Source organism: Mus caroli, chromosome 8, assembly GCF_900094665.2.
Source record: "Mus caroli chromosome 8, CAROLI_EIJ_v1.1, whole genome shotgun sequence".
In the NCBI taxonomy this organism is placed as follows: domain Eukaryota; kingdom Metazoa; phylum Chordata; class Mammalia; order Rodentia; family Muridae; genus Mus; species Mus caroli.
Genome location: NC_034577.1, coordinates 9,748,928 through 9,760,376, shown reverse-complemented (window position 1 = coordinate 9,760,376; position 11,449 = coordinate 9,748,928). Strand labels below are relative to the sequence as shown.

The 11,449-nt window shown below is 47.2% G+C and overlaps 1 protein-coding gene across 2 annotated transcripts in view; it reads right to left on the bottom strand.

Moving 5' to 3' along the window:
* Positions 1–11,449, bottom strand: part of Tmco3 (transmembrane and coiled-coil domains 3) — a 33,090-nt gene that overhangs the window by 19,407 nt on the left and 2,234 nt on the right. For both annotated transcript variants that reach the window (XM_021169925.2, XM_021169926.2), the window contains exons 2-6: positions 10,020–10,534; positions 9,282–9,461; positions 7,385–7,576; positions 6,299–6,427; positions 4,190–4,282 (exon numbers count right to left, since the gene is read on the bottom strand). In XM_021169925.2, coding sequence (XP_021025584.1) covers positions 4,190–4,282; positions 6,299–6,427; positions 7,385–7,576; positions 9,282–9,461; positions 10,020–10,463 — 1,038 coding nt within the window. In that variant the 5' untranslated portion in view covers positions 10,464–10,534. The remainder of the gene's footprint in view (positions 1–4,189; positions 4,283–6,298; positions 6,428–7,384; positions 7,577–9,281; positions 9,462–10,019; positions 10,535–11,449) is intronic.

Here is an 11,449-nt window from a genome sequence, read left to right as displayed (position 1 = left end):
AGTCCTGAGAGGGTGTCCAGCAAATATTGGAAAACACTATCAGATCTTTTCTACCAAACATAAACTTCCTACATGGAAGAGACCTACTGATATGAAGTGTTCTCTCTCCTTACTTTTAGGTTACCCTAAAGACCCCAGTCATTTATCCCTGCATGACAAAGTAGTAGAGACATACTGAATACTGTGGTTTGCTAAATCAATACCAGTCTTCTGTATTCCAACCCGGGAACTGCAATGGTAACAAGTTGCATTCTTANCAATGCAACTGCAGAGCCAAGGCACATGTCTAGGTCTAGGGCTGCCACACAGCAGACAAGAGGAGAGGCCCTGAAGGACCACTAAATGAAGGCCCAGCAAGGCCTCAAGGAAAGACAGGTTCCCAGTCCAGCATTCTTCTCCTTAGTCAGGTACATTATCCTGTCCCTCAAGCACCCAAAACACACTCACTTGACAGAGCAAGAACCCTTCTCACANGCTCTCCCCATGTCTAGATTACAAGGGCAAAAGACCCCAAACAGTACCAATCAGAACTAGCACAATTACAATGTTAACAATATGTCATAGAATGTCATTTCATCATCAACCTTTGAATACTACAGAAAAAAAAATTAATGATGAAAACACAGGAAAAACTTTAACAAAATTCCACTATACAGATGTGGTTTGAGTATGCTTGACCCAGGGAGTAGCACTATTAGGAGGTGTGGCCTTGTTGAATTAGGTGTGGCCTTGTTTGAGGAAATGTGTCACTGTGGGGGTGAGCTTTTAGACCCTCCTTCCTAGCTGTCCATGAGACAGTCTTCTGTTTCCCTTCGGAACAAGATGTAGAACTCTAAGCTCCTCCTGAACCATGCCTGCCTGGATGATGCCACGTTCCCACCTTGATGATAATGGACTGAACCTGTAAGCCAGCCCCAATTAAATGTTGTCCTTATAAGAGTTTCCTTGGTCATGTGTCTCTTCATAGCAACAAAACCCTAACAACAGACACTGTCCGAAATTGTTGACCAGGAAGGCTCTGAGTCCGAATTTATTGCTCGTTATAAGGAAACAGGATTTCCCCTGCCTTGTTTGTCATGAATCAACATTTACACCAAATGTCTCTAGTTATAAAACTCCACATGAGCCACTGTACTTGGAAACAGAGGTCACAGGTTTCCATGAAGCCTGCCCAACATGGCACTTGTGATGGCCAATCCCAGCTTACTCCAACAAAGCAGGACACCCCACAAATCCCTTCTACGCAAGCTTATTCCCTTCCTACCCCATACTCTTCAAGAGAATGCACAGGAAAAATGGAGCCAATTTTTAATTTAGGATCTAGAAGAATGGTTAGTTTTCTTTGCACTTTCAGCTTAGAAATGGATGTGTGGTTTCTGAGGGAAGGAGTGCGTGAGGAAACCAAAGTCCCTGGAAGACGGCACTGACACAACTCAGACTCCTCAGGAAGAAGCACATCCCGGCCTGTCAGTCCCAGATGGCGAGAGCAGACAGAATAACAGAGCTGGCAGCAGAAAAGAGGTGAAAGAAACTTAAAGGCAGTAGTGACAAGCAGCCTCTCCCCAGGGAAGGCAACAAAGGATGTTACAGTGTGAAGACAATGTCAGAAACCAGTGCTCGCTCCTGGAAGCAAATGGGCTTTAAGAAGAAAGTTAAAAAGCTCCAGAGAGCTAGGAGTGGCGGTGGTGGTGGTGGTGCACATTTATCATCCAGGATGTGGGAAGCAAAGACAGAAGAACTAAAACAAGTTCTAGTCTTCATGACTATCAGATTCTACCAGGAGTTGTGGGGGAACCTCAAACAAAAACCCAAAACCCTGGACAGCTTTCACAGTGCTAGCAGGCACTAAGCCAGCTACAACCACGAGTCATAACCATCTGCAAATCACGCACCACAACGACTGGCCTGGCAAGACACGCCCACTGGTGCAATAGTGGCATGAGCATCATGGGGGTAACCACCCGCCTTCAGAGGACTCAAGTCCCACCCCATGAGATGGAACCCAGACCTGCCACTGTTACTGAGTCGAGAACCTATGGCTAGACAGGACATAGGCTCCCATACATAAAATATATAAATACATATTTTTTAAAANTACTGTGNAAAAATTGGAAAGACATAGAAAGGTGCAACTATAGCTATTCCCTATTGTCTCCTGTGTGTGCTTGCTTCTTTACCTTGCTATTACCAAGTAGTATGTTCTTATCCCATATTCAGTCTGACTAAACGCAGCTCATGATCTCAGACTCTCAGACTCAGACTCAGACTCAGACAGATACTAGGGTTACAGGTTCATGCTACTGACACAGTTTGACCTCTCTCTCTCTCTCTCTCTCTCTCTCTCTCTCTCTCTCCTTCCTTCCTTCCTTTATGTTTACATTTAATTATATGGATTTATGTGGAGATATGTGCACATAAATTCGAGTATACTTGGAGACCAGGAGTGTTGTGTCCTCGTGGAGGTAGAGTCACAGGTAAGCCTGAGCCGCCTGCTGTGGTGCTGGGAACTGAATGGTCTTCTGCAAAAGCAGACAGTGCCTTAGCCACCGAGCCAGCTCTCCAGCTCCACCATTTGCTTACAGTTAGTGCTGTAGCAAACGTTTTCCTTTGTTGCCACCCTTTAGAATTTTAGTCACTACCCAACATTCCATCACAGTTAAGTTCCTGCTTAGCCATTTAGACAATCATTTACCTTACTGACAGACCGGCCTGTAGGGAGATGCCCAACCTGCCTATGGAGGTCTGAGGGCACCTNGCAGGAGTTGTATTCTCATTCCACAGCGTGGGTCCTGGAGCTCAAAGTGTGGGGTTCAGGCTTGGTGGCCAGCACCTTTCACGTGCTGCACCATCTCACCAACAGCCCCGCTTTGTTTTGAGGTGGTTTTGAGATCGAGTTTCACTATGTAGTCCTGACTAGCCTGGAATGTCCTATGTAGAGCAGGCTAGTCTAGGTCGCATAGAGATCCACCTGCTCCTGCCTCCTAAGTGCTGGGATTAAAGGCCTGTGCCACTGTCCCTAAGTCCAGTGTTTCTTAAACTTGTTACCATGAGGAATTAAAACTCCTTCGATGGTAAAAATCTGTATGCATAGCTGGGCGTGGTGGCGCACGCCTTTACTCCCAGCACTCAGGAGGCAGAGGCAGGTGGATTTCTGAGTTCGAGGCCAGCCAGGTCTACAGAGTGAATTCCAGGACAGCCAGGGCTATACAGAGAAACCCTGTCTCGGAAAAAAAAAAACAAACAAAAACTGTATGCATGTGGGTGTGTAACGGGGGAGGAGGTAGTGCGTGTGTATGCAGGTGCACACTGTATGACCATTGGCTGTGTGTGTGGGTATAACAGGGGAGGGAAGCAGTGTGTGTGTATACAGTGCACACTGCATATCCACTAGCCAGAGGATAAACTCGGGTGTCATTCTTTGTACTGCCCATCTTTTGGAGACAGTCTTTCACGTGCTTGGAGGCTGCCAATTAGGGTAGACTAACTGGCAGGCAGCCCAAGGACCTCCACTTGCCAAATACTAGAATGAAAGTATGTACCACCATGCTTGGCTGCCAATAGTATTTGTCCCCTAACTCCTTTACTCTTTAAGAAATTATTTCCCTGTTTTTGAGGTAAAAGAGAAATCTCCAATTCACTCTCCATCTTGGGAATTTTCTTCTAGAGAAATAGACTGAGTATTACATCTCTATTACATTTTACCCTCAGCTATGTAGCTTTTGGAAGGACACATATAAAACTATATGAAAATTCATCTCATTTATTCACTTTTGACTTTTTCAAATTGATTTTCTAAAAATAGTATCAAACTAAAATGTCATATTCTAGTTTTAAAAATAAATAAAAAGTGGGGCTGGAGAGATGGCTCAGCAGTTAAGAGCACTGACTGCTCTTTCAGAGGTCCTGAGTTCAATTCCCAGCACCCACATGGTGGCTCACAACCATCTGTAATGGGATCTGATGCCCTCTTCTGGTGTGTCTGAAGAGAGTGACAGTGTACTCACATTCATAAAATAAATAAATCTTAAAAACATAAAAAAAAAAAAAAGCCCACTTGATAGCCAAGAGGACTCTAAATGAGTTCAAAGCCAGTCTGGCCTAGCAAGATCCTGTCTCCAAAATAAATAAATAAATAAATAAATGAACCCAGTGTCTCCCCCAGGGGATGGCAGAGGGGCTGGGTCCTTACCTTTCTTAGCTTCTCTGGAGAAAATTCTAAGCCAACCAGAAACAGAGTAAAGAAGACCCCAAATTCTCCTAATGTCTCCACCTGTACAATGGACTGAGAAACAAGAAAGCGTATTATGTAACGTTTGATTTACTTAGTGTTCTTTATCAAGAGAACATGTGCTAATACAGAAATAGTCNCCAGCCCCTTCCTCCCCTCAAAAAACCAGTATGTTTTTCAAAAAGGAAATGGATTTTGTGAATGTCTCTTATAGCTGAGATCTTTTTGACTTCTTAAAGTGTGTGTGTCATACACACATATGCACACACAATTTTTCTTGATTTGCCAGAGGAATATTCACTTTCATAATTGCTTCTGTGAAGAATCAGCTGTGGGGTTCACTGACTTCCACATACACAGCGGCCATTCTGCCTCAGTGACTCCTTCCTTCAGCTTCCTTCTGAGGAGAAGGAGCCCCCAAAGCTGAGGTGAAGGCCAGTTCCCACCACTTCTTGTTGGAAACCGGCATGTCTAAGCAGGGACGTTTTCCTCCTGAGGGGAATCCTCACTTTTGGCCACATCACAGAGGTTTCGATGAGTAGGGTTCAATAGATTTTATATTTACACACACACACACACACACCCCTTTTGACCCATTTGCCTTTTGTTTTTAACACTGTCATGTTAAAGGAAAAGAGACAGGACACCAGGTCTAAGGTCCCATGTCTCTCACNGTTGCTGTGGTTGGTCCCTGTGTCCTGAGCTGCCAGCACGCTTGGCCTTGCCGNTTGCGCCGTCCTTCCTCCACAGCTCTCGTTTGCGATGCCTCCGTTTGGACCACCCGTAAGTCTGTCTGTCAGTGTGGGAATTTATGCACTGACTGTGAGGGTGACGGCATCTCCTTGACATCTTGATTTGATGCTTCCTCACTGTTACTTCTATTTCCCTGCTATTTCTCTTCCCTTTTCTTGGTCAGACCATAAGTCACTGATGCCCNACTGATAACTCACATCTCCACTTCTCACCTTCATAATGCAAGCCTATCAACTTCCAATAGGAAATGGTTACTGCTCTGGTTCCTCTGACCTCNGGCCACCTTTAGCCAGGATGCTCTTGGGTCTTTCCTCACAAGCACATCACCTTCCCCTGGTCCAGCTGCTCTGTCAGCGCTCNCANTACCCAGGTGTTACATGGCCCAGTAATTCTGATTTAACGGCAGCGTGTTTGTGAGTACTCCCGTGTGTCTGCTCTTATCCTCAACACTCTAGGTGGGAGAGGGATGTTCCACTAAATCTTATTACACTGTTCTAGGTCAGTGGGAGTACTTGTTCCAAACGCGAATCTGCATAGCTCCCTGGGCTGTGGAGCCTTTGAGCACCTCTCGGGATGGAGGGCTGCCTTCACAGCAGGTGAATTTCTTCCTGGAAGGCCCAAAGCTCTGAGCCTGAGCAGGCTAGGCAGACAGCTCTTTTCCTGGTCAAAGATCATTTGTTGTCACTGAGCTCTTCCGACCTGGTTCAAGGATTGTGGGCTGGAGCATCCTGCAGGTTCCCTGGGTAGCACTTGCCTCTGTTCCCATAGGGCGTCTCAGTGATGCGAGGAGGATTCTGAGGCTGCTCCCGTGACCTCCTAGATCATTTCCTCCAGGATGAGCTCCGAGTATCCTCTCCCCACTGTCCCCACCTAACTAACACACTCAAAATGCTCCAGGACTCTTCTTTCCTGTCAGAGTGTATCTGTTTCCTGATAGATACATTCAGCAAAAGGAACCCTGATCTCTCTACTGTCTTGAGACTGGGACTTCAGTCAGCTTCCCCAAACCATGGGAGCTGCATAAAATTACACAGAGACCAACATTTTCAGCTGACCTACTGTCTGAATGGTTGTCTGGATAACACAGGCCATTACATCACCAGTCGTTTTTAAATATTACTATAATTTAAAGAGACAAACTACCCGTCATCAGGCCACTCTGCATCAAGAAATGAAATATTCCCATAGGTTAAAGACTGCGTTGAGGGCCCCCTTGACTGGCATCTGCACCGACTGACAGCAGCTTGCATCTATTTAGTCTTTACTCCTGTTCCTTTTCATCGTGTTCCATACTAACGCAGAATTAATTGTTCTTACCTTAATACTGTTCAGTCCTGAAGGCCCCAGAAGCACGCCACAAATTATATACCCAAACATCGTAGGCAGACCTATTGCTGTACACAGCCAGCCACATGGTAAGGACAGCATCCCTATGGTCACGATGTCCTAACACGGGAAGAAAAAGTCAGAACACAGAGAGGTTGTCAGGGAAGAGGTCTCTGATGTCCTCTTATCTCGTGAGAATAAACAGCAAGTGATGAAAGTAAGAGGGAGATTCTCACGGCTGCTGTGCCTCACACAGAAGCTGAGAACCTTAAGCTGTGCTCTAAGTGATGACCTGTCTGTTTGTTCAAGCTCCCTGAAAGCATTCTTCAATAGCTGGGCAGAGGAGACATGGGTGGGGTGGGTAGGGCTCCCTGGTTTGGGGTGTGAGAGAACCAGGAGGGGCGAGGAGAAGGTGAATGGAGAAGGAAGCCGCCATGGGTTAGCTGAGTCATGAAATGATGGCCATGTGGGTTGGCTAATTGGAGTTAAGAGTAGCCCAGATGAAACACAGCAAATTATATAAAGAGATTATTGGCTGGGAAACAGACAGAACAGCCAGAGGACAGACATCTGTCCAGCTCTTGTGCTGATTAAGCCTTATTGTAAATATACATGTTGTGTGTGGCTTTTATCCAGGAACTAAATGGTTACAGGCAGGGTGGAAACCCTGGACTGGGATTACGTTTTCCTACAGCAGCAGCACCTGACAGGAGCTTGGCTCTTCTGCAAGTACTAGCACCTGGAAGGAGCCCTTGGGCATCCTGTCTTCTCTGCCCATGGGAGGGGCTATCTGACACTCAGCTGTGGTGTTGCANGCCTATAACCCCGACACTCAGGAGCCGAGACCGGAGGACTGTGGAGGAGTCAAGGCCAATCTGCACTCCATGGTGAGATCCAAGCCAGCCGAGGCTCCATGGTAAGAGCCTGGCTCAACAAAATAAAACAAAATGAGAAAGGCTTCTGANAGAACAGATCTGAGTGTTCCAGGGAAGCCTCTGGCAGCAGGAAAGCTGGTGTCCAGTGAGAGGCAGGCGACACGGCCTCACTGGCCAGCCCCTGCTGAAGGCCACGGCTTGCCTTTATGAAGTGGTGGTCTGCGCGTGGGATAGTAGAATCTCTGGGCTTGGTTAGAATGTACTGGTTGTTCTGGGAGTCGATGAGCATGCTGAGGCCCAGGCCGTCCTCCACTTCCCGCTTCGTGATATTCTGCTTGGAGCTGGCCTCCTCTTCCTCCACTCTCAGAACTGCCTCAAAGTTGACGCCTTTGACCTGCAACGATAACCAATATTATACAGTTACAATCAAATGCCTTCACATCAGCACTTAAAGGGGAAAGACTGAGGCTGGGCAGTGGTGGTGCACGCCTTTAATCTCAGCACTTGGGAGGCAGAGGCAGGCAGATTTCTGAATTCGAAGCCAGCCTGGTCTACAGGGTGAGTTCCAGGACAGCCAGGACCCTCTCTAGAAAACTCAAAAAAAAAAAAAAAAAAAAAAAAAAAAAAAAAAAAAAAAAAAAAGTAAAGACTGAAAGAAAGAATAATGGAAATGGTTTTGTATTCTGTGAAAAAGAGATCAGGAAAGCGAAGTCTGTTGTCAGGGTCTGTGGGGGTGAGGCACAAGGACCCAAGTTTAAGACCTCNGTGGCCTCCAGAGGGAATCAAGGTTAGCATAGACAGCTGGGTGAGCTCCCGTTTCAGAAGACAAGTGAGAAGAAGGTGAGTGCCTAAGTCAGTGCTGTGGCCTTTCCTGGCAATGTGCACAGCCCTGGGCTCAATATCCAGTTCCATCAAACAACCAAACCAACCCAACCCAACGGTGTCCATTAGCCAGAATTAAACCAACCCAACGGTGTCCATTAGCCAGAATTAAGCCAACCCAATGGTATCCATTAGCCAGAATTAAACCAACCCAANGGTNTCCATTAGCCAGAATTAAACCAACCCAANGGTNTCCATTAGCCAGAATTAAACCAACCCAANGGTGTCCATTAGCCAGAATTAGGGGAACTTTTCAACTAGAGAATTTAAGGGTAAAAATACTAGGACCTATGCTACTTGCACACTTTGCCTGGTTTACAGTATACTCTTTCAAACATTTTTAGGAACTCTTCTCCGATCCTAAGCTGATGAACTGGCCTCCCTGTTGCTTCCTGTTCCCATTCTCCCCAAACGCCTACTCTCAGTCTGCTTTGTCTTTACTCCGTCACTGTCTCTAGTCCATCCAAGACCGCAGTTCTCAGCATCATCAGGGATTTCCCCTTCTGATCTCAGCATAGCAGAGGTAATGCATGGGTCCTATTTCTGCTCTAAGCCTGTCTTTTGCAAACATAAGCTCTGAAATCCAACGACTTAAACCTCCTGAAACCTGAGTCCTGACCCAGTCTGAGAGGCAAAGCTATCACACAGAAGTGACTGTGGGGGCTGGAGAGATGGTTTAGTGGTTAAGAGCACTGCCTGCTCTTCCAGAGGTCCTGAGGTCAATTCCCAGCAGCCACATGGTGGCTCACAACCATCTGTAATGTGATCTGGTGCCCTTTTCTGGTGTGTCTGAAGACAGCTACAATGTAGTCATATACATAAAATAAATAAATCTTAAAAAAAAAAAAAAAAAGCGACTGTGGTTGTCCTGAGAGACAAAAGCAGAGCTGGTGGTGGCCAGGCAGTGATGGCACACACCTTTAATTTCAGCACTAGGGTGGCAGGGCAGGCCAATTCTCTGAGTTNGAGGCCAGCCTGGTCTACAGGGGGAGTTCCAGGACAGCCAGGGNTACACAGAGAAACCCTGTCTCAGAGAACTGAGGAGAGAGAGCAGAGCGGCTACTCACTTCTGAAGACATGCCAGATTAACTTCAATGTGGCACAGAAGTGCTTGGGCTTATCTGCACTCTCAGCGTCCCTGAGACACACAAGTATCTCACACATCTCAGGGCACATGTCAGCACAGTGGCTCAGCTGGTGGGCTCTGGTCTGCTTACTGATTTATTGTCGTCAAAGGCATGCTCCTCAATCTCCTCCTCCAAACGGTCGGCGGCTTTCCTCACGTCTTCNAGGATCTCGTCAAGCATGGAGAGACTCTTGTTTTGATGTTGCATGTTTTTAAGGGCTTCCACTTGGTGTTTTTCTGCGGCAAGAAGTTCCACATACTCTGTCTCCTCCTGTTGATTTGTAAGGAGGGGAGGTTTAGTAAGCTTACACCAAGGTGTGACGTACCCAAATCNACTACAGGCTCTCTGAATCAGACTTGGGAGTTTCCTAGTCAATGGGCCGTTTGTCCAGGTGCAACTCTAGCTCTACCCAGCAGAGGGCGCCGTGCATCCTAAACCGCTCAAATCTGCTGAGCTTGGCAAAATGGACAGGGCAAGCCAACAAGGAAACACACCAATGAAGAAAGCATCCTACTGTAAACGGGCTTGCTCCTCACCCATGAAGGTCCTTTGCTAACATGAAACCATGTGCCAGGCACAGCAATGCCACGAAGCACTGTGCTGCCATTAGTGAGGCACTGATACTCGTTACAGGTAGAGCCCAATCCATTTCCTAGTCAGTNTGAGTTGAGCAGTAGGAATTACCTGACATGCATAGGCACCTCCTAGACGCAATGAGGGCACCAGCAGGCCTCGCAAAAGGTAATCCCTCCAGGTGCCCTTCCTAATTCTGTGTGTCGCCCCACCCCAACTCCCACCCCCCTGACACCCCCCAGAGTGGCAGCTGACCTTAATGGCAGCCTCCCTCAGAGCCTCCAGCCGCTGCTTGCTGCTCTCTTTCATGTTGACCACATCTCTGTAGTCGCCCTGCAGGGCTCTCTGCAGTCCGTAGATGGCCTGGAAGACTGAATTTTCACTTTCATTCAGCTCTTTCTGGAAAATCTCGAATGTGTGCACCTGGAAGAGCTTCTCCTCGCCCGAAAGGCTGGTGTCCTTCTCCACAGCTCTGATGGCATTCTTCAGTTTGTTGAGGACCACATTCTTCTGCCGCAGGAGCCCGGTGAGCCTCCTGCAGCTGTCCAGGGCCCACTGTTTCCTCTGAGTGGCAGTGGCGCCCTTCCCACGGTGCAGCTTGATGGCATGCTTGGCCACCTCCTCGTGCTCGGCAGCACTGGCTATCAGGTGAAAGAAGGGAAGCAGCATCCAGAGGAGACTCTGGTCCAGTACCTTCATGGTCCAAGGATGCGGGGCGGGAGCAGAGACCCCTGCTATAGCCGGCTGGCATTTTACACACACATTTTCAGCTGAAAAACAAGTCGACACTGCATCAACTTCTGAACTTACCATATCCAGATTACAATCAAATACTGAATGTTAAGTACCATTAGTGGAGGGTAAAGGGGTTTCATCTGACTTTAAAGACAATTTTAAAGGTTTAAGACATAGCTCCCAGGCACAGTGTCACAAGCCTGTAATCCAAGCACTTAGGAGAGGGAAAGAGAAAGATTGGATTGGGAATTNGAGGNCAGCCTATGCTCTCTGACATCCTGTCTCAGAAGAGCCCTACAGATAAATCAGTAAGTAGCTCACACAGCTTCATAAACTGACCCTGTGTGAAGGAAAAAAGATCCATTNGACTTAAGAGGAGCCACATGTCAAAAGTAGAAGAAAGAGAGAAACTCCCCATCACCCCGGAAGCCCCTGCCTCCCGATACACTGATGGTGTGCTCAGCCGCCCTGCTTGCTTTCCAAATCCTTTTGGAGTATTGCTAATTTTCCAAAATGAGCCGTAGTTAATGAAGCACNGGGATTAAAAACATTCACAAGAGTCTGACCAGGCTACTCCTAGACAGTGATCTAGGAGGCCGGGAAATGGGCTGAAGAAGAAACCAAGGGAAAGGGAGCTAAACTCTAGGAATCAGATGTACATGGAACCCCTGGAGTTATGCCCACAAAGAAAACAAAATATACCACGTTTACACAATTTACAGCTCATGGATGTACCCCCTCTAGTCTCTTAGCGGAGCCTCCAANCNACTGTCCTGCCTGTACAGCATCCTCTACCCCCATATGCCAGCATTTCACCTTCCTGGGAGTCTGCCTCCTAAACACACACACACACTTACCTCTCTGCTACCCCCATTGATTTTCCAGACGTGGGCTAGTTGTAGCAAAAATAAAAGGTGGCATTTCTAAAGACTCTAACTCTACCCAGGAGA